Source organism: Lissotriton vulgaris, chromosome 9 (genome assembly GCF_964263255.1).
Source record: "Lissotriton vulgaris chromosome 9, aLisVul1.2, whole genome shotgun sequence".
NCBI classification, from domain to species: Eukaryota; Metazoa; Chordata; class Amphibia; order Caudata; family Salamandridae; genus Lissotriton; species Lissotriton vulgaris.
The window spans coordinates 896521177-896548306 of NC_141697.1; the positions used below are offsets into that span (position 1 = coordinate 896521177).

The 27130-nt window shown below is 47.6% G+C and overlaps 1 protein-coding gene across 11 annotated transcripts in view; it reads right to left on the reverse strand.

The window, feature by feature from the left end:
- The window catches only part of RYR1 (ryanodine receptor 1), a 1215008-nt gene that overhangs the window by 385639 nt on the left and 802239 nt on the right, over positions 1-27130 (reverse strand). For all 11 annotated transcript variants that reach the window (XM_086938669.1, XM_086938668.1, XM_086938662.1 and 8 more), the window contains one exon: positions 23457-23553. In XM_086938669.1, coding sequence (XP_086794795.1) covers positions 23457-23553 — 97 coding nt within the window. The remainder of the gene's footprint in view (positions 1-23456; positions 23554-27130) is intronic.

Sequence of the window (27130 nt, forward strand, 5' to 3'; positions counted from 1 at the left end):
AATTTGAGCATCAACTAGTTCGAGCGACCATGTGTGTGTTACTATGCAATCGCCCCGAAGGGCGCAGGGGTCCCTTGAGTGAGCTGCAGACCTGTGCCCAGCCATGCAACTATTTTACAATGGCGCCAGCAAGCTGCAAGCGCCGTTGTAAAATAGTTACAAAGTTAATTGCACAGGAAGCACTTAGATAAAATAAAGCAGCACCTGCTTCGTTTTATCTAGTGGTTCCTGTGCAAGCTAACTTTGTAACTATTTTACAACGGCGCTGGCAGCTTGCTGGCGCCATTGTAAAATAGTTGCATGAGTGGGGGTTCAACTTTTGAACCCGTTACGTTCGCGGATTTTTTTTGCGGATTTTGCGGGAAATCCGCAAAATTCGCGGATTGCGGATTTCCCAAAAATCCGCAAAATCCGCGAGCGTAACGGATTTCCCGCTCACACTTAGTCAAGATCACCATCAAAACACCTGAAGCACCCAACATCGGTGGGCATTTGTCTACCGAGCCCCTGGTCACTCCAAAGTTACCCTGACTCTGTCCCTCCTGCTTTCAGGTTCTTCTGATCTGGAATCCACGTTCGGATTCCACCGGACACTTTTCGTACTTCCAACAGCAGCATTTCTTTGCCAACATCTATAGAGAACGACAAGGGTTTCCGATGCCACTTCGTGCCTTTGCACCCGGCTCCTCTGGGATAGGTAACTCTGGTACAAAGGTATCCAGGGGTGGGGTGGCTCTCCAAACTCTTAAATTCCAAGGGTTGTCTTCGTAATCTGCTGAAAAGGGTCATTAATCTCTAATTTTCCAACCCCGACTTTCCTATTGAATTGTACAGAGGACACGGTCGTGCTCTAACTCTGCACCCGTCCTCCATGGGGTCCCTACTCTCTCACCTTGTGAGGTTCCTTGGGGTCCCAGCAATTCTACACCTTCTAGTCTAGGTCAAGCCCAGAGTCATGGTTCTAATACCATTTATTTAGGATATGGTTTGGTCTCCCCCTGGAGCCCGCTGTGTATTGTGCTACTTACGTTTGATTCTTTGCAACTGTATTGTTTGATTTGTGTTCTATCCTTGTGTAGAGGATACTAGAGAGTGTTATAGATAATAAATACTTATTTTTTATAACTACTGTGTGGTTTCCCTTTCATTTAAACAATACTATAAGGTTGCATTCTGGTAAAACAAGGTGCTTAACATTCCTTCAAGACTTAGCCTGAAGGCTGATCTCCATAGCTACCACTAGGATATCTTTCAATAAAGGTTATCTTCAACCTAATCACAATAAGGGTTATTTGGCCTGGTACAGGGTGCCCACTTTAATTAGTGGACATCATATACCTGGCCAAATTCTCACAGAGATCTTTCAGAAACCTATGTACAATAGGGAACTTAAAAGGGATGGCTGATCAGGCAACTGCAGAAATGCAGATTTTGGCAGAAAGATAGCCTTTTAAAGTGCCCAAAACAGAGCCCTGCTTGACAAGAAAGAAAATAAACAGTAGGACATGAGAAAGAAGGACAGAAAGGGTCTCAAACAGTTTTTCTGCACAGCATGCCACAAATTTTCCACAACGGTCAGCGTTTACCATCTTGGTGGAGGGAGGCCTGGCTGCCAAGATGACATTGCAGACTTTGGGGAGAAGGTCAAAAGCTGTCAGCTTCACCACTTAATCTCCATGCATGAAGGAGGAGCATTGACAGGTTCGGTGAAGAATCCTCCCCTGCTGCTGTGACAGAAGATCCTCTTGATCCTGATTGGAGGACTGATGACCATGCTCAACAGTTTGGGAGGCCAGACTCTCCGAGCCCAGTCCAGAGCCACAAGGATGATTTGGGATGAGTCATTCCTGATCTTCTTGAGAACCCTGGGCAGGTGTGGTATGGGTGGAAAGGCATACAGGAGGCCTGAGCTCCAATCGGGCTGTAACAATGCCTCGGAATGAGAGCCACCTCGGAAACCCCAGCGTGCAGAACTGCTGACATTGCACGTTCTCAGAGGTGGCAAACAGAACTAACCAAGGTTTTCCCCACTGCTGAAAGAGACCTTCCACTACCTCAGGATGAACACACCATTTGTGATCTGTTTGTGTATCTTCAGCTGAGTTTATTCACTTTGGCATGAGGAGATCACAGCAGGTGTTTAACCTAAAGGGATATGCCCTGATGTTCCAGCCATGTCTAGAGACGCATCTGTCACTACTGTCAGATCTGGTTGGGGAAGGGAAAGGGGTCTGCCGCTGACCCAACAGCACCTCATTAACAACTGCTGCAGATCTTTTGCAGTGGCCTCTGAGATGTGAACCATGTCAGAGAGATTCCCCTGATGTTGCGCCCACTGGAACTTCAGGTCCTAGTACAGGGCCCGCATATGCCAATGGGTAAGTGTTGCAAACAGTATGCAGGAGGCCATGAGGGCCCAGCAGCCTCAGAGTCAGTTTCACTGAAATCCAGAATAGAGACTGAAACATCAGTAGTATGTCCTGAATGCCCTGGACTTGCCGTTCCGAAGAATAAGCCCAAAACTGCACTGTGTCCAGAACAGCTCTGATGAAAGGTAGCATCTGAGAAGGGTTCAGGTGTGACGAGCACATTTATAGTGATCACCAGTGAGTGCAGGAGGTCTGCTGTAGTCTGTGGGTGGAAGATGATTGCCAGGGACAAGCCTGCTTCAACAGCCAATCATGGAGACGGGAAGACTGGCACCCCTGATCTCTGTAGGTGAGCTGCAACCATCGCCATCAACTTGGTGAACACCTGAGGGGAACTGGTAAGGCTAAAAGGGAGCACAGGGAACTGAAAGTGCTTGTGGCCCACCATGAACCACAGGTAACATCTGTGGGCAAGCAGAACGGGGATGTGAAAGTAAGCGTTGTGCACATCAAACGCAACCATCCAGTCTCCCGGGTCAAGGGCAGACAGGACTTGGGGAGCGTGAGCATTTGAATTTCTTCTTTTTTATTAAGAAATTGAGAGGGCGCAGGTCTAGTATAGGAAAAAGTATTCTGTCCTTCTTTGGCACCATAAAGAAACAACTTTATTGGCATTTTTATATTTCTCATTTATACAATACCCGGAGTATTACAGTCAGTCTCTTTATGTCACAGAATCTGTTGACAATCTACAATAGAACAATCTAAAATACATTTCGATTTCATACACAGTCAATATTCCAGATTTGTACACTATTTCCATTATTGTCACTCCTTAGTACGTTCCCCTTTTCATTTGCTTTTCTTGTCAATCATTTTTTTAACAGATTTTAATAGTATATTTTCAATATTGCATCATTCCTTATGGATATATAAAAGCATTATCAGACCATTCACTTTTAAAAATACAATTTAACAACTAAACAACCCCAATGCAAAAGTATGTAACCTTCACATATACTGTAGTTAGATACAATCCATAGTTCGAAAGTTTTGCCTCAACGTATACGTCATATCTGTGTGTCATGTGACTGAATTTCAGAGTCAATAGAATCCGTCATCGTTATATGCCTTGGTAGAACCAACCCACGATAGTCCGCCCATATTTGCCAAATTTTTGGGTGCTTCTGAGGGCGCCCTGAGCCTGGAAAATCTGGATCTTCAAGCCCATACAGAAGTCCATTCCACTTTTCCAGGCCCTAATAGTAAGAGGTGCCTTCAATCTCCATGACCTAGCAATGTCTCGTTTGGCGATAGTAAGGCCTAGCCATAGGAGGTGGCATTTGTATTTGTTGCCCCTAATTGTATCTGTTATATATAATAGTGTGAGTCTAGGGGACCTAGGTAGCTCCCATCCAAGTATTTCGGCTAGGCATGTTAATACCCCAGACCAAATCCCCTCCAGTGCTGTACAGGTCAAAACTGTGTGTATACACGTGCCTTTTTTGTTTTGACATCGCAAGTATATGGGGGTTCAACCAGGCCCGCTCGCCACAGCCTATATCATATTTAATATGCCCTATGTAAATACTTAAACTGAATGAGTCGTAGCGGGAGGATCTGGCTACTCCTCGCGGAGACTCCAGAGCCTCCGTCTAGTCATCTGTATCTAGGGGGCCAATGTCTGTTTGCCAGATGTTTTTGAGCGTCTCTAGTGTTGTGGCGCTGTGAGTGAAGAGGTATTGATATATTTTGGATATCTTATGCTCGCCTAGTTCTATCATGTGAAGATTTCCCTCTAACAGATTCAATTCTGGAAGTGACTCAAGTTTATCAATGTGTGGCGTGATAGCGTGACGCGAGCTGTAAATTCGGTAACGATGTATCTGGTAGAGACGTTGTCTAGCTGCAGATTCCTTAACTTAGAATATCCCCAGGTGTCAGACTGGATCCGGAAAATCTTTTGCAGTAGCACCTCTGCACGACAGGGGATGGCACCACACGACTCCGCCCTGACGAAGTCCACGTACGTGACCTCAGCGCGGTCATATAAGTCCCTCCCGGCGCTAACGTCAGTTTTCTTCGGTGAAACATTTTCACGGCACAATCCGGAGCCACCAATAAAAACTGTGAAAGAATGGCAACAGTGTGCAAAGGATGAAAATTCTGTGAAATAAAGAAGGAGGATGGTGCAAGACACCACCGTAAAAGACAGAATCAGACACTGTCTAAATATAAGTGAAAAGGGTGTAAGAAAGAACCCCGCAAAGCGAAGCGAAGACCCTTCCCCAAGTGCAACTAGGGAGGAACACCTCAACAGATGGAAATAGACTGTGATTACCATGGAGAACTGTGCCATCCAGCAAAGATGGAGCACAGAAAGAACAACAGTCCAGTACAGGAAGGTATGAAAAGACTGGCACTTCCCCTATAGTAATGGAGGTCTGAGACAGAGCTCAACAGATCCCCAAGGAAGACGACTATAGAGGAGTCAAGAGCCCTGAGTCAATAGAGAAGGTTGGAGGGAGGGAAGGCAGCAGGAAAAGAAAAGAAGAAAAAAAGATGATAAGGAATCAGCAATATCTGAGGCAGAGCGGATTGTAAATTCAGCAAGGTGACGGCCATCCCGGAGAAGATGAAGGAGGTCAACACGAGTGCCTTCAGAGGTGGAGGAAAGCAGAGACCCTGCAGAGTCCTACAGGGCACAGGTAGCCCGAGCCAGGACACACACTGTATTTAGTGACCGAAGGGCAGCACTAGTGGAGGCGAAGATGTTACGACCCCACGACTCAAGCCATCTGGGGGGAAGCATTAACTGAGGCAAGGAAGGGAAGGCAGTTTGCAACACAAACCCCTGCACATCAGGGTGGACAAATAAGCAAACTGGATCATGTGGAGCAGGACAGTGGTGGTGCAAGACAGAACGAGCCACCGGATCACTGGAAGCTGGCCGAACCCAGGTGCCCTAAAGGGCGTCATAAAGAGAAGCTTCAAAGGGCAGAAGCGGCTCCACATTACCTGACCCCCGGTGAAGGACATAAAGCAGAGGGTCCACAGACAAGGGGACCGAAGGGGGCTGCATGTTGAGAACACGAGTGGTCAAGGAGACTACTCTTAATAAAGCCGCACCGGCATTCGGAAGCCCTCAGAGGAGAAGACAGCAACTCATCTCTAGGGGAGGGCTGTAAACTAAGCCTTCCAAAAAACTGAGGGCGCGACCAATGGCCAAAGGAAGGGAGCCCCATTGACAAATGGGGGTCCTGGTGGGGCTCCTGAGGAGGCAGGTAGTCTGCCGGATCCAGGGGCTACTGAGGAGGTGGGGAACCTGCTGGGTCCACAAATTCTAAAGGGGGCAGAGGCAAGGATATATCCAGCGTTGCCATGTGTAAAGGCGACGCCAAACTCTCTCCAGAAGCTTCCGGAGAAGAGTCAACCACCTGGCGTTGATGCGGTGCCAAAACGACTTTGGTCGGTTTTGATCGTGCCTAGTCCGGCGCCGACTCGGTTCCATACAGCGCTGATTCCATGTCCACCATGACAAGCTCCACTTCCGAAAAAGGGGATGGCGCCGACTCAGCCTCAACTACAACATGCTCCGACTCCGAAGTAAGAAGCGGACTCAGAGCCGGGGAGGCGAGTTTACGGCGCCGAACCCAGCTCCGGACAGGCGACCGCCTGCCCGGAAGGCCGAGGTGTGCTCGAAGCAAGGCTTTGAGCACCAGCAACCACCTTCAAGGCCACAGGGAGCCCCACGGGACTATGCGGCGCGGCAGGGGTGCTATGGGTCGTAAAGGGGGACTAAGCCGGGCCGCACCCTGACGACACCATATCTCCTTCGTCCCTGGAAGGCAAGGGCTTATGTGGCACCGGGAGCGAACCCACCGGCAAGTCCATCAGGGACCCCGCAAGTAGCGGAGGCCCCGTGAACACCCCAGGGACAGGAGAAGACCCAAGGGAGGCCTGCAGAGCCGCGGCATAGGCCTCCATCTGGGTCTGAGTCGCCCCCGCACCCGTATAGGGTGGACAGGGGAGGGGCGATTGATGGGGCACACATCCGGAGGGTTCCGGGAACTAGTGCCCCCGACAACAGATAAAAGTGAGGTTGAGGACCTCGGCGACATGCGCCGCGACTTACCCATAACGGGCGAACAACATCTCCGGGCCCAAGAGGGTGATCAACGGCATAACTGGAAACCAGAGGGGCCTGCCGGCGATGAGGAGGCCGGCGGATGAGACGACTCCGACCGGGACAGGCGAGCCAAAAGAAGCTTCATCCGGCACTCCCGCCGGGACTTCGGCTTGAGGTGTTGGCAGGCGTTGCAATCCATTGAGTCATGGTTTTCACCCAAACACTTTAAAAAAAGAGGGAGAAGGAGGATATGGCTAGATTCAACCTCCTAAGTTTAAAGTACAACACAAAGATCCATATCTGATGGACCGTGGAAACCCAGCCAGAGAAAGTTAAAAGGTATTCCCAGACATTGGGTGTACCTTTTCAGAAAAGAAAAATTATTTTCTTGAGTCCCCTCACTCCCCCAGGATTTCCCCTAGGTGACATGCTTCATCATCGGGGCCATCTCAAGCATCTACTGCTTGAGGCGTGCTGCGACTTGCGAAAGAGACGTAGGAGCACTGATTTGTGAAACTATGTGTGGTGCAGTGTGTAGAGTGGTGAATTGTGATAATAAAAATACCTAACAAGTGAGCTAAAATGTTTATTCCTGCACCTAGCTGGTACAGTAAAAAGGGGTTAGATAAAAGGGAAAATTAACTGTTATGTGGTCAAGATCCCTAACATCCTGTCGACATGTTTCAAGGTGTCCCCTACACTTTTTCTTCAAGACAAAATGAGGGCCCGCCCCATGTGCACCACTCCTGTGTATAAACCTAAATTGAGGTGGAAAAATATTTAGAAAGCAAACACACCTAATGTGTGTGTTTTACATTTATACATACGGTTAAGCGCTGTACCTGCAGTGTTTTTCAGTTAGCAATACTATGCCCCATGGTCTGCCCGGGTGGAGGGGCCTGTTGACCTTAACTCAGCATCCCTCCATCTGCTCCGTCTGCTAGACCTACTGGACCTCGGCTCGACCGCATGTGAGTGAGGGGACTCAAAAAAAGAATGTTTCTTTCTGTAAAGGTACACCCAAAGTCTGGGAATACCTCTTAACTTTCTCTGGCAGGGTTTCCACGGTCTTTGTGTTGTTCGCCCAAACAGCACAAACATATAAGATTCAGGTCCGTCGCAGATATTTGCCGCCAACAGGAGGTACACGTTTTAAAGCCCGAAGGCATCACACACTGTTCCAGACGCAAAGCGTCAAAAGAGACCTGAAAACAGGCCAGAGTAACCGCTTACTCCGAATCCGCGTTGCACGCGGAGAAGAAGTAAACTAACGGCGGCATGCCAGGAGGGACTTATATGACCTTTCTGATGTCACGTACGTGGACGACGTCAGGGCGGGTCGTGTGGAGCCCCGGTGCGCAGTGGTGCTGCTGCAAAAGATTTTCCGGATCCAGTGTGATGCCTAGGGATATTCTAAGTTAAGGAATCTGCAGCTAGATGTCTCTATCAGATATCATCTGAGGACTGTGCCGCGCATTATATCGCCAAGTGTAGAGATTCCAATACCATCCCATCCACGACAACCCTGGAATCCCAACAGCTGGGATAGGAGTTGATTAAGCCATAGTGGAGTTTCATGAGTATGACGCCTCCACCATCCCATTCGTTGAAGAGACCAGGCAAGGATTACTACTCTAGTAGCAGGTAACAGAAAGCAAAGATTCGATCTACTATAGAGATAGGTTGTAAAAGTCGGATCATTCCTTATCAAGCATTCTACTACATAAGCCAGATCGTCATTGGGCCCACAGCGGCAATCATTTATGACCTGAAGTTGTGATGCTGCATAGTAGGTCTGCAAGTCTGCCACTGCGATGCCACCACATTACATTGACTGGAAACATGTGCAGAGCGCTACCCAGGGTGCACCTCCCCCCCATAAGAATTGCCCAAACATGGCATTGATATGTTTGAACCAGGTAGATGGGATAGGGTCCGGGAGGTTCTGTAGGTGGTAGAGCAGCTGAGACAGGAGACAATCTTGAAAATGGCGGATCTCCCGTAAAGAGTTAGTGGAAGTCCAGCCCAGAGCCGAGTATTGATTCACACCTTTTCGGTAACAACGCCCAGATTCCGATCCCACAAGATTTGAGGGCTCTCAGACAGAAATACTCCTAAGTACATCAGTACATCCGTTGCCAGTTTAAGATTTTGGCCCAATTGTTACGCCCCAGAGTGCCTCGTAGGGGCCAAATAGTGGACTTCTGGGGGTTCAGATATAGTCCTGAGGTCTCCCCAAATATTCCCATAACCTGCATTATTCAAGGGCCAGTTTTATAGGGATCTGTGAGGAAGAATAATGTATCATCAGCACACAGTGCTTTATGATCCAATATGTCTGGCGTCCATTCAAAGCCTCTGATCAGCGCTCCTTTTCGGACCCACATAGCCAGCGGCTCAATGGCCAACACAAAAAGGTGAGGGGATAGAAGACATCCCTGCAGCGTTCCCCGTCCAATAGGAAAGGGGTCTAAGCTGCAGTTTGCGAAAATCGAACTGTAGCGGTCAGGTCTCTATACAAGAGTTTGACATATGCTATAAAATGTGGACCAAAATTATAGCGTGGCAGGAGAGTGAACAGATAGGTCCAGCTAATAGAATCAAAGGCTTTGTCCATATCTGCTAATAGTAGAGCTGCTGGTCTATCGAAACAATCTACGGCCGCCATTGCAACATGGTCCATGCGAATGTTATGGCGGGTAGAGCGATGAGGCATATAACCTGCTTGATCTAAATGTACAATATCTGATACATATAGTAGTAGCCGGTTCGCTAGGATTTTGGCGAGAATTTTCACTTCAGTGTTTAAGAGAGTTATTGGGCAGTAGGAAGAGCGTTTTGTTCAGGAGGTCTACCTAGTTTGGAAAAAAACACTATTTCTGCATGTCGCCAATCTCGTGTCGGCTAGGCCGCCTCCTGAATAACATTAAGGAGATACCGGCCTAATTGTGGTATGAATGCTTTGTAGAACTCACTGGGGCAGCCTTTGGGACCGAGGGCTGGGCCCGTCCGCAACTCCGTTACGGCTGAGTCTAAAGATGTGTGAGTCTAAAGATTCCTGTGCGTTCCCGGGTATGGTTCTCGGTTGTATGTCATCTAGGAAACTCTCGATCAATGAGATATGTATGAGCTCTCTGAGTCGATAAAGTTCCCCGAAAAAATGTGCGGAGCCACTAGTGATTTCCATTGGGTCTGTAAGGGTGACTCCCTGTATGTCCTGTGTAGGGGGGAGAGAGGTGGACACTGTGGTTTGCCTACATAATTGATGCAATCACTTGCTGGATTTATCACCCCACTGATATTTTCGGCTTTGAGCTGCCAACCATGTTCATTTGGCCTCTTCCATTAATACACTTTGATATTGTTGCTGGGTAAGCTGTAGATTCTTGCGGGCGGTATGAGTTTCACCATCCTGACAACGTCTTTCTAGCGCCGTTATCTGTGCTTCTAAATGTGATATTTCATGCATCTGGAGTTTGTGCGCTGCACCTGTGTAACTGATGTCTACCAAATGGGTTGTGGGATTCATGGCTTCCCACAGTATCTCCGAAGAGGAGGCAGTTTCAACATTAAGGGCAAAGTATTCAACCACGGCTTTCTGCATGTGAACTCAGTATTTCTGGTTGTGCATGTGCGATGGGGACAGTCTCCATCTAAATGGGCGTCAGCATGGCCCGATTAAAAGTGTTGTCATGGTTGGGGAAGGATTGTGAAGCCCACAGGGTAGGATTGAGGGGGCCATTAGCCTCTGGATATGGTTCCCTGGGATAAATATGTAATCGAGCAGAGAGAAGGTATTACGAACAGAGGAATAGTGTGTATATCCTGTGTCGTGCGTATGGAGTGCCCTCCATGTATCAACCCATCCCAGCATCTTTGCCAGAGAGAACAGTCTAGACTCCCTTGTCCTCTTCGTGGTCCCCGGAGGTCACCCTCTATCAGCAGCGATATGCATTACATCATTCCAGTCATCCCCCCATAATTGTAAGGCAGTCCGGAAGATGGACCCACATATCCATCAGACACTCCATGAATGTTTGAGAAAGCAGGGGAGGGGCGTAAATTCTGCCTATTACTATGCGTTCTCCATGGGCAGTCCCTTGGACGATAATGTACCTTTCATGTGTGTCTGTCCATTTACGAGTCCATATGAATGGTATTCTGTGGTGTATCAATAGAGCCACCCCTCTGTAGCCACAAGCAAAGCTCGCATGGAATACCTAACTATAGCCATAGTGGGTTAGACACAGCATCTTGGTAGCCATAAGATGTGCCTGACGGAGCACTGTGCCCTGTTTAATTTTATCAAGCATGCCCCTGACATTCCAGCATAAGGTGCGTAGTTGACCCTGTGGGGCTTCAGTTATTAGAGATGGCATTGACATATATGAAACATTTATATGGAAGAGATGGCACAGTAAGACATGTATCTAGCACTACAGTTTCTAAGCATTGGGTCAAAACAGAGAACAATAAACTAACTAATAATCCATCCCGCCCCTACCCCCACTCCAATACCTCTGAGAATTAGAAGCATATGTTGTGGATGAACCACCATATTGAACCCAACAGGGGTTTGATGGTGCCTTCCTCAAATGGATCCCCGACCACCCATAGGCCATAATGGCAACTGTTAAGAGAGGGAGTGCAGGTTCAAATGTTCAAGCCCACGAGTCACTAACAGTTGCTGAATTGATTTCAATAGATATTTTTCTGTTAGTTCCCATTAGCCCAAGATCTGGATCATTTGTGCTATGTTGGAGAGCCTGCCGGAGGTATGTCCTCGTTTTTGTCATCTTGTCTCTTGGATCGTCATGTGGACCTGGGACGATGTCGCTGCTTGCCCTTTAACTTTATTCGCCGGTGATGAGATTCGCTGGATGAGGAATCCGAGTCGTGGCGAGTAGGAGTGTGAGATTTAGTTTCTACTTGTTCATCTGTCCAACTGAATACAGCTTCTGGTGTATCAAAGAATAGAGTGCATGAGTTATAGACGACTCGCAATCTAGCATGGAACTGGGGCAAACATATAATTTTAAGTTCCTGCAGCCGCACTTTGGCTGCCTGGAAGGATTGCCTCTGCTGTAGGACCATTCTCGTGTAATCAGGAAATATCATGATTATCTGAGAGTTGTGAAATAGGTCTCCTTTTAATCTGGCATGTTTGAGGACTGAGTCACGATCGTGATAATTAAGGATGCGCTCAATTATGGTCCGTTGGCGTACCCCAGGAGGTGGTCGCTGCAGCAGAGCCATGTGTGCACACTCTACAATGAAACATAACATATGGAAAGGGCGTCCTTTGGCTTCCATGAGGCCAACCACTCTGATGTGAACTTTTCGGTGTCTTTGCCTTTGCAGTTTTCAGGGAAGCTCACCAGGCGTAGATTGTTTCTGCGGGCCCGCCCCTCTGCGTCCTCAACCCATGTTGTAAGGCCTTTGGTAAGTTTCTATAGGGAGGAGACCTTTGTGTGCAGTTTAGAAACTGCATATTCCACTCCTGAGACCCTGGTCTCTGCCTCTGTGAGGCGCTCAACAGCCCCCCTGAGGTCCTGGCAGAGTAGCGAGACCTCCAAGTCGACCGCACCTATTTGAGTTTTTACTGTCACACTTGTTTGGGTGATTGCTACCAGTAACACCATGTTGTCTGGCGGGATAGTAGAGCCCCCTTCAGATTCAGTAGTTTTGGTTCCAGTCCCAGTGTACTTATCCATGGTGCCCTCCAGAAGTTTTGTCTTTCATCATGGTGAATAGATAGAATGGGGCACGTGTGAAAGCGTTGATTATTCAATCTTGTTATGCAGTCAGGAATATGCTGAGGGTCACTCCCCCACGTCACAAGTTGCACCTGACACTAGTCCGGCCGCTTCTGTGAGTGTAGGGTAGTGTCCTGTCCCCTATTGGGTGCCTTCTTCTGATTTGTCCCCAGGTGATGGTGCTCCGCTATGGGGCCAGCGACACTAGTCTAGTTCGTATTGGGCCAGGTGATGGTCTCTTATAGATGTCCTCACCAGAGCCACACTGCAATTTTTGTTTTTTAATGGCCCCCTATGTGCTGCTGCAAGGCAGTATGGTCATTGTTTAATGCAGTGTCAGCTGGTCCCTCACAAGCAGTCTACTCGAGCTGTAGGCGTGAATGCCAGATAGTCTACATCAAACAATGGGGCCTATTCGCAGGACCGCCCTCTGCCTCTTCTGCTGCGCAGACTTCACGCCCCTTCAATTATGGTACTGCAGTCCCCACAAGGGAATCGGATCCACCCCAGTTCTTGGAGCCGGCCCGCCCGATGCTGGCATGTCGAGAGTAGCACGCTGCCTGGGCCAGGCCACAGTCGGCACTCCCCAGTCACTGGGTGTTCCAAACCTCTCCACAGCCGGGGCCTTGCTATGCGTCCACCGCCACAGCTCCTTATTGCAAGATTGAGGCTGGTAGGAGGAGTTATAGTTTCATGGTGCGGCTGCTGTTTCTTCTTTGGCCCACGAGGTACTAGCAGCCACGTCTGCCGCGGGCTGTAGTTAGCTTCTGCCCGACGTGCGTACGACTCCTGGCTTGCCTGCGATCCACAATCACTTTGTCGGACAGCTTTCCGGACTACCAGCCGCTGCCATCGAGCTTTTACTGGACACACAGCCCACACCTCTGCATCTTCAGGCCGATTTGCGGGTATGGGGCAGCTTACTATCTTGGGTTTAGACGAATTTTGTACTGGGCTGGCAGAGCTGCTCTAGCTTGCGGCCACCATGATGGTCTGCTTAGCCACGCCCTTTTCTTGTAATTTTAACTCGTGCCAACATTAACCCTTAACTCCCCCCAATGAGTGTCTACTCCACGTCTATGTGTCTACATTATGTCTGATCTGATCACACAGGAAGTAATCAGTGGTCTTGTGTTTTACCCTGATTATACGCATTCTCGTGCCCATGTACTTAACCAGAAGGGGTCGTTAATTCCCTCATCATTGCTGTCCAGGCCCTGATGTCATTGTCTAACTTGTCGTCTTTGCGGACCTGCTTCATCCTAAATTTCTCTGCCGTTGCCCATTCACATATGTCGTTTAACCACATTTCACACTTCGAGGGCGTTGGATCCAGCCATGCAATCGCAGTATGCCTTTTTGCTAATATTAATCCTAATAGTACAAATTTCCTGCTCAATTTCCTGTTCTTGGGCATGGGCAGTAGTCCTAATAATGCTGTATGTATCTCCCCAGTTATCTCCCACCTCGTTGCTGCTTGTAGATTCTGTAGAACTTCTGAACAGAATGGAACTACAAGCAGGCACGTCCCTACCATGTGCATAAAGTCAGCATCTGCTTCCCCACAATAGGGACAGTTACTGGACAAGTCTGAGTATATTTTGCATAGCACTTAGGGAGAGAGGTAAGCCTGATGTACAAAATTGTATTGGACTAGTTTAAATCGGTTGTTAAAATTCACCAATTTAACCCCTTCGTGTACCCTGCCCCATTCCTGTGCTGACATATGGACTCCCAAAACCTCATCTCATCTGGCCTGAAAGGGGAGTATTTTCCTTGGCAGATCATCGCGTATCACGCGATATATGTGAGTAATCAGATGTCGACCCTGAGCCATATACAGCATTACTTACACAATGTTTGTAGTGGTAGGCTCCTCGGGAAAGGACGGACAAAGTTCCCTAGCCCCTCGAGAGATTTTTGCGTATTGCAAACATTGTCCTCTGCCCAGATCAAAGGAAGCCTCCGCACACTCCTTCGTCACAAATTGTCCTTAATCCCCCAACAGCAAACATCTCCCATCCTTCCTCTTCCGTATTGACATAGAGTCAGCAATCTTGGCAATCGGAGGTATCACCCATAAAGGCATATCTGGTGCGGATAGTGCATGTCGTACCACTTTCCCTACTGTGGACTCCTATATCTTGGCTACATGACAGATAATGCAAGGGCATTCTCTAGGGACACCTTTGCCCCGTAACAGTAATTCCGGCAAGGTATTTCCCTCATGCGTCCCTGCCAACTTCTTTTTTCCCAGTTATCCCGATTGTCTATCCAGTGAATGGCATGTTGCAGTTGTGCTGCAATATAATAGAATTCGATACATGAGACCTCTAACCCACCTTGCTGCCCAGGTCTCCGTAGCATTGATAGGCAGATGCATTTACGTCTGGGGCCACATAGTAGGTCTGTGATTAAGCTATCCCGTATTTTGAAATAGCTCTATAAAGAGATTTGTAATGCATAAAGGCATCCTGGCAGAATGATCATCTTAGTGATCGCAACCTTGCCCATCAGGTATAAGGGCGATTCCCTCCAAAGCGTATGGAACCCCGAATTTCCTCCATGACGCTCCCTATATTAATTGCCAGGAATCTTTAGGGCGTATGTGCCAACCTAATCTCAAAATATCTTGGAGCCGATGATGTCCAGGGCAGCCCCACCTGGGAAGCCGGGGCAATTGGTTGTGCTGCCAGTCTCCTGAGCAGGAATAGTTTAGACTTCTCATGATTAGTTCGGAGACCCGACACAACACTAAAGTCACTTAGAACCTCCAAGAGGATAGGTACTGAACATGCTTATTGCCGGATATACACCAGCGTATCATCGGCATAGATGGTTGGTGTCATCCACCGGTATCCCCCAAGTACTAAGCCGATGTCCAAGTGCCACTAGCAGTGGCTCCAATGCCATAGCAAAAAAGAGGGACGACAGGGGGCAACCCTTTCTGGGACCCTGTTCCAGCTGGAACATCTCCCATATTCTGCCCCCTACTCTGACCCTGTCACGGGAATTAGTGTATAACAATTAAATCCATTTAAGAAAGGTCTGTCCCACCCCCAATCTTTGTAATGTCGCCCATGCATAAGGCCAGGCCACTGAGTCGACTGCCTGCTCTTTATCCAGTAGGGCTAAAGCATAGTCCTCCTCCGCTAGGCAAGGGGCGTGCCAAACATGTGCAAGCCGCCTTAGATTGCATGTAGTGCTATGTTGTGGTCTGAAACTGGCCTGGCCCGAATTGATCAAATGGGTCATATGAGGGAGAAGCCTACTCGCCAGGATGTGGGCACCATAAAGAAGCAGGAATAGCAACCACAGCCTACTTCTGATGCTGGCACTCTCTCTTTGGCTCTTGAGGCCAAGAGAGCTGCCACTTCCTGGCGGAGGATGGAGATATGTTCCTCCATCAGCCTCTGGCAAGTGGGAGGCATGGGTGGTGGGGTAGTCACAAAAGAGATGGAGTAGCCCATTTGGATGATCTGGAGAACCCAGCGGTCTGATGTTATCGACCTCCAGTGGTGCAGGTGATGGCATATCCAGTCAACCAGTGCGTGCCCATGATAGTCAGAGGGCAAACTTAGGAGGCTTGGAGGCCGCGGCTGGCGGGAATTGGTGGACTGGCCTGACCTGTGGCTACCTGTCCCATGGGGGATGTGGGTACCATGTCTTTGGCCATGCAGCAGCTGGGAAATCTGCACCTTCTCAACCTGGTCACAATGCTAGTGTGAGTATCAGCCCCAAAGGCATGCAGTGCTCACTGACTACTGAGCCATGCTCGTGGAAGAAAACATCCTCTTGCCTGAGGTATCCAGCCTCTTGGATTCCATGTCCGTTGGTATGGTAGGGAATGCACCAGGATTTAGTTTGAAGTGAAAGCTTGGACCATCAAGCTCTCCAAGGTGGGGTGTTTAGTGAGGAAGGTGGGGTCCCCTGGTGAGGGGCAATGGCAGAGTAAATTGTCCTATTCACAGGAGCCCCTGTGCAGGGCTTTGACCAGGCTCTGAATAAGACGTACGTGAGGGCCTCATTAAAAGAGAGAAGCGGTTCTGTAGGGGTGACTCCTGGCTGAAGCGCCTTGATCAAGAAGTTTGTCTTGACAGCCACGGAGGGAAACTGAAGGTCAGGGACCTCAGCCACCCTCCTCACCACCACCACTGCAAAAAAGGCTCCCTCCTCTATAGACACGGTAGGGGGAGAGACCAAGCCAGCACCTGGGGAGGTGTCCAGTCCACTGGCATCCGCCAAATCCTCACACAAGTTTTCCTTATTGAAGTCTAGGGGCTGGTATTCATAAGGGTCCAGTGGCCCCTCCCAATCTTCCCCAAGTCCTAGCCCAGAGTTATAGGGTTAAGACTCCGGCCTGAATGGAATGATACCAGTCGGCACCAGAGTTGGCGTTGAACGACACCCATCTGGCTCCATGTCAGAGTCAGGGATAAGAATGGGGTCCGCGTCGCCTGTGGGCGCTATCTGAAGTGAAAACGTCACCGGGGAAGGTCGAGATGTCTCAACTGCATCGGTCTGGATCCATCTATCGATCCAAGGGGCCCGACTGCTGCCTGGGACGGAACCTGTCGGTAGAAATTAGTAGGGCCCCAAAGGCATGCCAGGGGGACCCACCACCCAAATATGAGGTGCATGACCTCATAAAAGTCACAAAGTTGGGTGGGGGTCCATCCGGCTCCAGAAAAATTGGGGAGGTGTGGAGAAAGCCCAGGTGCAGGTTCAACCATGGAGCCAGGCCTTGACTGCCACCTTCCCTCATCTCGTCGGATGACTTCAACAGACAGGGCGAGGTCGAAGACCTCTTCGACTTCTTGTTCTTCTTTTTTTTGTGGGACTTACCCATGATTGATAGCTCCACAGCCAATTCTGAGACCTTCCTCTTGACCAGGATCGAGAACGGCGTGACATCGCACAACGAATGGCAAGGAGCTTGAGGGATCGCTCCCTCAAAGCCTTGGGGTGCAATGCAAGACAATTGAACTAGGCCTTGGTGTCATGGTCATGCTCGAGACACCAGAGTCAGACGAGGTGTGGGTCCACTACTGACATTTGCCAGTGTTAGGTGCCTTAGGGCTCACAACCGGCTGCACCAGGAGACAATGCCTCAAAAACTATTCGACAAAAGGTTGAAAAAAGTCAGTCAAAATGTGACTGGGGTAGCTCTTCTCCGGATCAGCACAGACGGGATTAGAAAGAAAAGAGCTGATGTCAGTACACTGGGGTGAAGCATATATTGGCACTGCACACGTCACTTCCGGTGCAGACAATTCCTGACGACACCATGCGGAGCAAAACGATGACACCTACTGGTGCACAGGGGTCCTGCTCACAAACAAATTCTGGAATCTAGTCTGACTCCTTGGGATGATTCAAAGGTAAGGAATCTGTGGCTTGAAGTATCTATCAGATTTGAAAGTATACATCTCTTATATTCTGCTGGCTACTTAGGAATAATGCTTAACCTTAAAATATCCATGGTTTATACTAGAGGTGGGCGAGCCAACAAATTAACAGGGCGAGCTAAGCCAGAGCCGAGCCACAGATCTGGCTTGGCTCTTATAGCCTGTGCATGAGCTGAGACCCAAAAATGTTTAAGATGTACATGAAACAACAAACAGTCCATAAAATATGACCAAGTAACTTCAAAAAAGGGCATTTCTTTAATATGTGGAAACTTAGACATTAATACATCTCATTATAGCTCTGCACATAAACATGAACTTGAACCATTCCAGTCCCACCCTGGAGACAGTGTCATTAGAAAATTAAGAGGCAAGACAGTTGTCATGTGAACCCTTTATGTGGCCAAAACATAGCTGCCAAGAATTCAGATTGCTATGTGTGACATTTTAATAATTTCAGGGTAATTATGAGTGACGTTTCAACGACTATGAGCGACACATTCTCGCGAGCAAATCAAGCAATGAAGATGAGGGAAACATATAAATATCAGAAATTACACCTATTTGAACAACAGGAAACTCTAAGTTTACTGCTAAAAAAGCATAACAAATAAACACCTTTCATTTATCAGACTCTAGCCAACACTGCAGAAAATAGATTAAGCGGTCTGGAAGACGTTCATAATGCCATTATAATCATCTGAGTGGCTTGCAGATTTAATCACTGACGCTGGCAACATTAGCAGTAAGCAGGGCTGCATTGGAAAGGTAAATGTGGGAGACACTCATTCAAATCACAGCTAGGGTGGCAGTTGTAATTTATCTTAAGCTTGTCCGGTGCTGGGGAGGTCATTGTTGTCCGTCTGGCGCGCCGCTGGTGGAGCTATAACCAAGTTAGTTGCACAGCCACAGTTTATAGTGGCTAGTAGTCGCACCCACCCACTACAACTCAAGTTAGTCTGTCGCCGCCTCCCCACACTCGTTGTCTGTTGCCAGTTCTCTCCCTCCACCACCACACCTGCCCCGCTCTTACCTCCACCGGTCGTCCCTGGGCGGCAAACTCTGGGATGGCCCCAGGCGGCAAAATCTTTAGCTACGCCACTGTTGGACTTGGCCCTTTTTGCAGGGTCATCCCTGAACTTTTTGTATTTGTTCTGACCTGTTGTTGGCTGTTTTATGACTCTGGGCACTTTACCACTGCTGATCAGTGCTAAAGTGCATATGCTCTCCCTATTGTAAATTGATGTATGGACCATGAATGACTGGTTTGGTTTACTTGTCAGACACTAGCACAGTGCACTGAGTGTGCCCAGGGCTTGTAAACCAAATGCTGCTGGTGGGCTTGCAGCACTGGTTGTGCCACCCACAGAAGCAGCCTATAAAAGTGTGTCTCAGATCTGCCATTGCAGAGCCTGTCTGCAGTCTGGTACTGTCATGTTGACTGGGCAAGTGCGCTCACTTGCCAGTCACTAAACCTTCCCTTTTCTGCTTAGTAGTCACCCCTATGGTAGGCCCAAGGGCAGGGTATTGTAGGTAAAAGGTAGGACAAGACCTGATGTGTGTGGCATGTCCTACAAGTGAATTATAGCCATTTTCGTTTTTCACTATTGCAAGGCTATCTGTTCCCCATAGGCCAGAATGGGCAGATTGATTATTACATCTTACAATCCTAACTGACTGAGGGAACTAGGTGGAAATTCGAGTTTAGTATGCATGGACTCAGAATGATAAAATGCATATTTTAGTGAAGTTGATTTTAACATTCTGTGTTTGAAAATACCACTTAGAAAGTGGGCATTTTCTTGTCTAAATACTTATTTTTATACTACAACTTGTGTGGTGTCCATCTGTTGTGTTGTCACTAGGTTACTGTATGTGTTCAGATATGCTTTACACACTGCCTCTGAGATAAGCCTGTCTGCTCGTGCCAAGCTACCAAGGGGGTGAGCAGTGGTTATTTTAAGATTGTACCCCCTTACCTTGACTAGACGCAAGGATCCCTATTTGGTCAAAGGGACCTACCTCTGCCAACTAGAGACCCCCAAATCTAACAGCCACGAAGGCAAAGTGGTTTAGTGCTGGCTGGTAAATATGGAGCAGGCCCCCGCCCCACTGGAGAGTCGCACAAGGTAACTCCCCGGTGTCGGAACCTCATTGTAATGGAGGCCCTAAGTTTATTTAAGAAAGAATGTCATTATCATAAACATCAAAGAAAAAGATGTAGTGCAAAAGATGGGTTTAACTAATTACTGTTCCTGATCTTGAATCACTTCCATTACTCATCTTTCAAGCTGGTTTAAGCAAGAAGATGTATCACTGTGGCCATTTCCTACAAACCTTGGTGAAGATTATAAAAGTTTTCCACTAGATCCATGTAGTAGCATATTTGATTTTGAAGAAAGAATGAAGAGCTATGATAAATATGCCAGTTGTGTCTTGAAAGTGCTTAGTTTCTGAGTTTTTTTCTTTCAACCATATATGCGATAACTGAATCCAGTAGAAACAATTTGCAATTGGTCAACTTATATACATCCATATGCTGACATCTGTTCTAAAAGGAAACAAGCAGGTATGGTTTTATCACTTCACACACTTCATTGTTCTTGGTTGCCTCCCTTACTAAGGCCTGGGTTTATATCATTATTCCAGAGTGCAATTGTGGAAGACATGCAACTATTATAAACTAAATTGCCCTGTGTTAGTGTATGCCCTGTGGCTAGTGTTATTTCATTAAAACCGGTTCTGGCCCTGTGCGGGGGTGCAGAACAAGGTCATGATAGGGTGGCGCCACTCCTCCAGAAACAGACTCTGCAGCCACTGTGTGCTTGTTTCTGCATTACAGTGCAAGTACTAGCCAGGTGAAGCACAGATTTATGGGGGCATCATAGATGCAAATACCATATGTTCTGTAGCACAGAAGCACAATGAAGGGACCACTGTGTGAAAGGCCTAGAGGTTTCTCGGGCCTCCTTTGTAATGCCCGCCTCTAGCTCATACAAATGATTTTGGTAAAGAGGAAAGCTTCCTGATGCCATGACTGACAATTAGAATTAAACAATGGATGAATGGACGATGAATGAACTGATAATGACGTTTAGAACCAGCAAATACTGAAGGTGGCTGCCATTTTGCCCCTCTCTTTACGCGTTACAGGCACCTGCTGCTCTTGCAGTACATGAGGGTCCAACAATTCAGTAGGCCCCTTTCATGTTGAGGACTATTAATTATTTGTGATATTTGGGGTCTTGCCAGCCCCTCAATACTTTCTGCAGGGAAGCCCCTATCATTAGGTCTCTCCTAGCGCAGCGCACATGCGCTGAACTAGGAGAGGGCCTCTTGGAATCACTTCAGACTTTCAAGAGACTTCTCTGTGTGGGTCTACCTCCTCCCACACATCCCATTGCTCTTTACGTGTGGCTTTCAATAACAAAAGCACCCAAATGGCCAAAGACGGGTGCATGACCCGCCTTTCCTCAAAACTTTCACTCTCATGGCCTAGGGGTCTCGGGAGCTAGCAGCGGCCAGCAGTGTGCCAGCTGCATTCTTTAAATTCCATGCAGCGCGTGGCGCACCACTCCCGGCCTTGTTGCAGTTGCCACTGATTAACTTACTGGTCTGGTAATTCTCCTATATTGCTTTGCATTTAAAAGAAACTTGAAAGGCGAAAAGTAGTGTCCTTTCATATTCCACGCAGCCGTTTAAGGCTGCGCTCGGCACGCAGCACGTTATTGGGGGTCTGTTAAAGCACGCCCCTCTCATACATTAACAGTATTCTTTTCGACCACCTCCCCATCCCCTTTTGGCTTGGACTGCAGCTGAAAATAATTTATCTCTTCTCTTTGCAAGAGCAGCGTATGTGGTGGGGCATGGGGGCCAGCCAGAGAACATATACATCATGAATAAGTCTCAGCACAAAGACAGGCAGAGTGTTACAGGATACCAAAGGCCAGAGGTCGCCTCAGTAAGCACGGGTGGGGGTGGGTGAAGTAGCAGTTGTTAATGCATGGCCACATCCTTCAGCGGCTGGAACCCTTAGTACATGTGTGCCTCGGGTGGGCAGAACAAGCACATCTGATATACTCATTTCGACCGGAGACAACCAGTACCCAGACTCCAAGGTTCTCAGGTATGCTTCTAATAAAAGAACAGATTTGTATAAAAATAAAATGTCCTAAGGCAATGTCTTAATGCGTATTTGATCAGATGTACTAGAAAAATCACTTACGAAAAAATACACAGGCTTTAATTGTTTGTTATTACCCTTAGTCTCAATGGTATTCATGATGTTCACTGTGCTCAAAACGATTAATTATACGTTTTCGCGCAGGAACAGAGTTTAAAATCCACGGAACTATAAAACATTGAGGATAATTTGTAACGTTTCTTTATGAATATGCCAGCTTCAGTCACTTTGCCATTTCATAAGGACACCGGCTATATTACAGGAAATGGCCTCCACACAATGGTATGGTGGTGGGTGGTACCGTATGAGGCTTCTCTGCCAACCCAATTGTATAAAGCACAGACTACACGAAAACACTCAGGTTTTGTTGCTCAAGAATGGTCACAAAACATATTTGCAACCTCTGCAGAATGCATACATTATGTGACAAACTGATGACAATGTGATGGTTTAGTAACCGTCCCAACAAGGCACCTCGGGAAAAATAACAGAGCGCCTATTTGCAGATGGGTGTACAACTAGTGATTTACAGCGTAGTAAATGTAATTTACCAGGCAGGCTCCAGTCCAGTATGACCAATGATCAGGGGAATATGCACTGTGCAGGTGTGGTCTTGTGGCCGAAAGAGTGGGTGGATGTGAGGTTTATTATTGTTTCTAAATGTGCACATTGTTGAGATAACAGCATAGCCGATATACTGCGCGCACAAAATGCTCATGCTACACATGGAGCATTCTTGAGATTAAAAAAATAAGTTTGGGAGGTGTGTGCATTACAATCATCCACAAACAATACCCCTGCCAGCCCCACCAACACAGCCAGAGGGGATATCTACTTCTAGCAGAGAAATGACACTTCCTGCACTAGATTCCCAACAACACACAGATGTGAAGATTGTTATCGGGATAGAAAGCAATCAATTAAATAATTACTACGGAGGGAGCAAGAGACAGTGCTATTTTAAAGTAGTCTGCATGACGAGAAAACAAAATGATGCATCAGGTATAAGGATATAAAGGTTACAAATGTCTTACTATAAGTCTTTGAAAACCAAGTGACAACTTCATAACGCCACACACTGTATAACATTCAGAATTTATTTTGGAAGGTGGTCAAAACAACATTATGTTTTCTTCCTTTCAATTTCAACTTTTAAAAATACGAGGACCAGCATTTACATTTTCCTATAGAACAACCAGTAGTGAACAGTAGACCAAAACTTTAACAGCTACAGTTTCAAAACCACTCTAAACAAGCATTGGCATAGCTAATAGGTCTTGCCTCTGAGACCTTATAAGTATATAGTTATCCAGCACAATATCCTTGGTGCAACACCATCAACTGTTGCATGGCTAAACCCTTATAAGATCCCAAAGGCAAGACCTATTGGCTATGCCAATGCTTGCTTTTCGGCATGCCACTGCCCCTGTTGATACAGTTTGTGTAAGTTATAGCAAAACATTTCAAACAGCCTTTAACCAGACCTAAAAAATAATCTCACAGATTTATGAGAAAGTGCAAGGGTTCTGAATAGTTTCCAAAACAAAAACGTGTTTTTAAATTTGGCATGCTTGCTACACGCTGCCTCTCGGAGCCACATGTGCTACTTACCGCCAAATCATCAATCATCTTGTCTTCGAAGGCGTGCTCCTCGTTCTCAATCCAGGCTCGCTTGAAGCCCTCCAAGAACATGTTACAAGCACGTGACCTGCAGACAGAAATCAAAATATGATAGAAAGAAAGAAAAAATATAACGGATGTGAGCAGGTTGGAACCAGAAAATAAGAAGGGGGAGCAGACACCATGAAAGAATAGAAAAGATGCAGAGACGAAAGAAACACAAGACGGAAGAAACACCATGGGCAAAAATTAAAGATGGAGGACATGGTTATTATTAATTAATTGTGGGTTTGTAATGCGCTAGAATCGACTCCCGAAGGAGTATCTCTGCGCAGTAGACCGCTGGGGAACCCGTCCTGGCTTTCCCTGTGAGATGGTCCCTACTGGGTATCTCCAAGGTGAAACCAGGCATCCCTGGCGTATGTGGGGGGCCGTTGTGGAGATGAGGCAAGCTAATGCCCAGAGTTGCAGAGTGTGATTCCTGGTTAGAGTAGGCACCGAGATGAGAATTATCGAGTCCGCTGACCCTGGTCCACGACCCTGCCGCGTCGGGAATTGAACCCTGGTCCCGGGCCGTCCTCTGCTCTCGGGTCTGCCGCCTCTAACCAGTGAGCCACACCACTCCATGGTGAAGGAAAAGACACCATAGAAGAGGAGGTAAAACATAAAACACGACAAGAGGGAAAAGGTAGAATAAGAGATAAGAGAAAAATGCAGAAGAGGAAGAAAGCATAAGCAAGAAGCTAGGGAAAGCAGAAAAGCAAAGGGGGGGAAACAGTAAAGCGGAAAGGTGGCAATAGGATAATAGGTATGAGGCAGTAATCAAAGCTGAAAGAGACCATGAGACAACATCACTGCACAGTGGAGAGGGAAAGAGACCACACAGGAGAGAAGAACAAATATGTCACAGGATAGAGCAGAAGATATGAAACAGCACAGAGGAGGAGCAAACTGCAAAGCGAAGGAAAGCAAAGATACTTCAGGAGAATGGAAAATGAACAACAGCGGAAGAAAGACACAGCATGAAAGACAATGAGAAGGCAGTACGGTTGTGAAGAAGACACACAGGAGGAAGCAAACACATCACAGCAAAAGAGGAATAGGAAGGATAGGAGTGGAGTGAGAACAGAATGTAGAGAAGCAGAGGAGAACAAGCTACCTTCTTTTAGGTAGACAGTCTAACCACAAATGTCTCACCTTTTGAAACTATCCAGGCGCCAGCCTGTATTTGGAATGTATTTAGAGGAATCATTTCTACGCACTGTCATGTGGCACGGACCATCCATAAAAAATTTGAAGAATGACAATTTGTGAACTCTCAACTTTTAAGTACTCTTAAGAGTCCACTGCACTGAACAAACATGGGTCTCGCTGGGCTGTATAATAGCAAAATGCAATATAGCCAGAACATGGAAGGGGGAGCCGTGCCCCAGCACAGGGACTGGGCCGCCGACATGGACTGGTGCATACAGGCCGAAAGAGTGGAGTAGGAGAGTAGGGGATGCCCAGGTAAATGGGCTAAAATATTGGGCCCTTGGAACGAAAGCAGAGGTTGTCTGCGCACCCCCTTTGGTGATGGTTCCCCATTTAATGTTCGTATCTAGAGTGCGTTCAATTGGAAATTGATAGCATCTCTGGGGGCACACTTTGCGGGAATAATTCCTCAATTAATTCTCGAAAAATATCAGTGACGCTGAGTTGAAGATTGTAAAGTCCAAATTTATTTCTTCATCTTCACGATGGTATATTAGTAATTGTATTCATTTTCATACAATGGTTCATTCCAAAGGCTCCGTCCATCATTCCCCTTTGTTTCGCTTTGTTGGCCCTAAGTTGGCAGGGTATGCTCAGACGTGAGTCCCTTGCTCACTTGGCCACTGGATTCAAGATAGCCTGGCTGATGAGGATTATGAATCCGAAACCGGTCCCAGAATGCTTGTTTCCGGTCCAGAGAAGACATGGCTTGGCAGTTCGGGCTGGACTATTCCCATGAGGCACAGGGTCAGACTGATTTGCATATGGCCATGTCTGAACTGGGGTGGCTCAGTGAGCTAAAGAATGGTGATGGATTAAACCCAGATCAGTTGACTGGGGGTGAGTGTTTGATTTGCTCAAACGCTCCGTCCATTATTCCCTTTTGTTTTGCTTTGTTCGCCCTAAGTTGGCCGGGTATGCTCAGACGTGAGTCCCTTGCTCACTTGGCCACTGGATTCAAGATAGCCTGGCTGATGAGGATTATGAATCGGAAACCGGTCCCAGGATGCTTGTTTCCGGTCCAGGGAAGACATGGCTTGGCAGTTCGGGATGGACTGTTCCCATGAGGCACAGGGTCAGACTGATTTGCATATGGCCATGTCTGAACTGGGGTGGCTGAGTGAGCTAAAGAATGGTGATGGATTAAAACCAGATCAGTTGACTAGGGGTGAGTGTTTGATTTGCTCAAACGCTCCGTCCATCATTCCCTTTTGTTTTGCTCTGTTGGACCTAAGTTGGCAGGGTATGATCAGACGTGAGTCCCTTGCTCACTTGGCCACTGGATTCAAGATAGCCTGGCTGATGAGGATTATGAATCCGAAACCGGTCCCAGGGTGCTTGTTTCAGGTCCAGGGTAGACATGGCTTGGCGGTTCGGGCTGGACTGTTCCCATGAGACACAGGGTCAGACTGATTTGCATATGGCCATGTCTGAACTGGGGTGGCTGAGTGAGCTAAAGAATGGTGAGGGATTACACCCAGATCAGTTGACTGGGGGTGAGTGTTTGATTTGCTCAAACGCTCCGTCCATCATTCCCTTTTCTTTCGCTTTGTTCGCCCTAAGTTGGCAGGGTATGCTCAGACGTGAGTCCCTTGCTCACTTGGCCTCTGGATTCAAGATAGCCTGGCTGATGAGGATTATGAATCCGAAACCGGTCCCAGGATGCTTGTTTCGGGTCCAGTGAAGACATGGCTTGGCAGTTCGGGCTGGACTGTTCCCATGAGGCACAGGGTCAGACTGATTTGCATATGGCCATGTCTGAACTGGGGTAGCTGAGTGAGCTAAAGAATGGTGATGGATTAAACCCAGATCAGTTGACTGGGGGTGTGTTTGATTTGCTCAAACGCACCGTCCATCATTCCCTTTTGTTTCGCTTTGTTCACCCTAGGTTGGCAGGGTATGCTCAGAAGTGAGTCCCTTGCTCACTTGGCCACTGGATTCAAGATAGCCTGGCTGATGAGGATTATGAATCCGAAACGGGTCCCAGGATACTTGTTTCCGGTCCAGGGAAGACATGGCTTGGCAGTTCAGGCTGGACTGTTCCCATGAGGCACAGGGTCAGACTGATTTGCATATGACCATGTCTGAACTGGGGTGGCTGAGTGAGCTAAAGAATGATGATGGATTAAACCCAGTTCAGTTGACTGGGGGTGAGTGTTTGATTTGCTCAAACGCTCAGTCCATCATTCCCTTTTGTTTCGCTCAGTAAAATTGAGTCCAGTGTTCCTGCATACAGGAAAACTTGAAGTGGGAATGCCAGGCCATTTGTGATCAGAGAGAGTGGCATTCCACCTGTGGTTACAGCTCTGTTGGACTAGTAAGTAGGGGCTCAGTCTCTCTTGCTTGACATCTGCAGGATGCTGTGTGGGCTAGGGAAGAAGATTCATTATTAATTTTGTATGTGCACATTT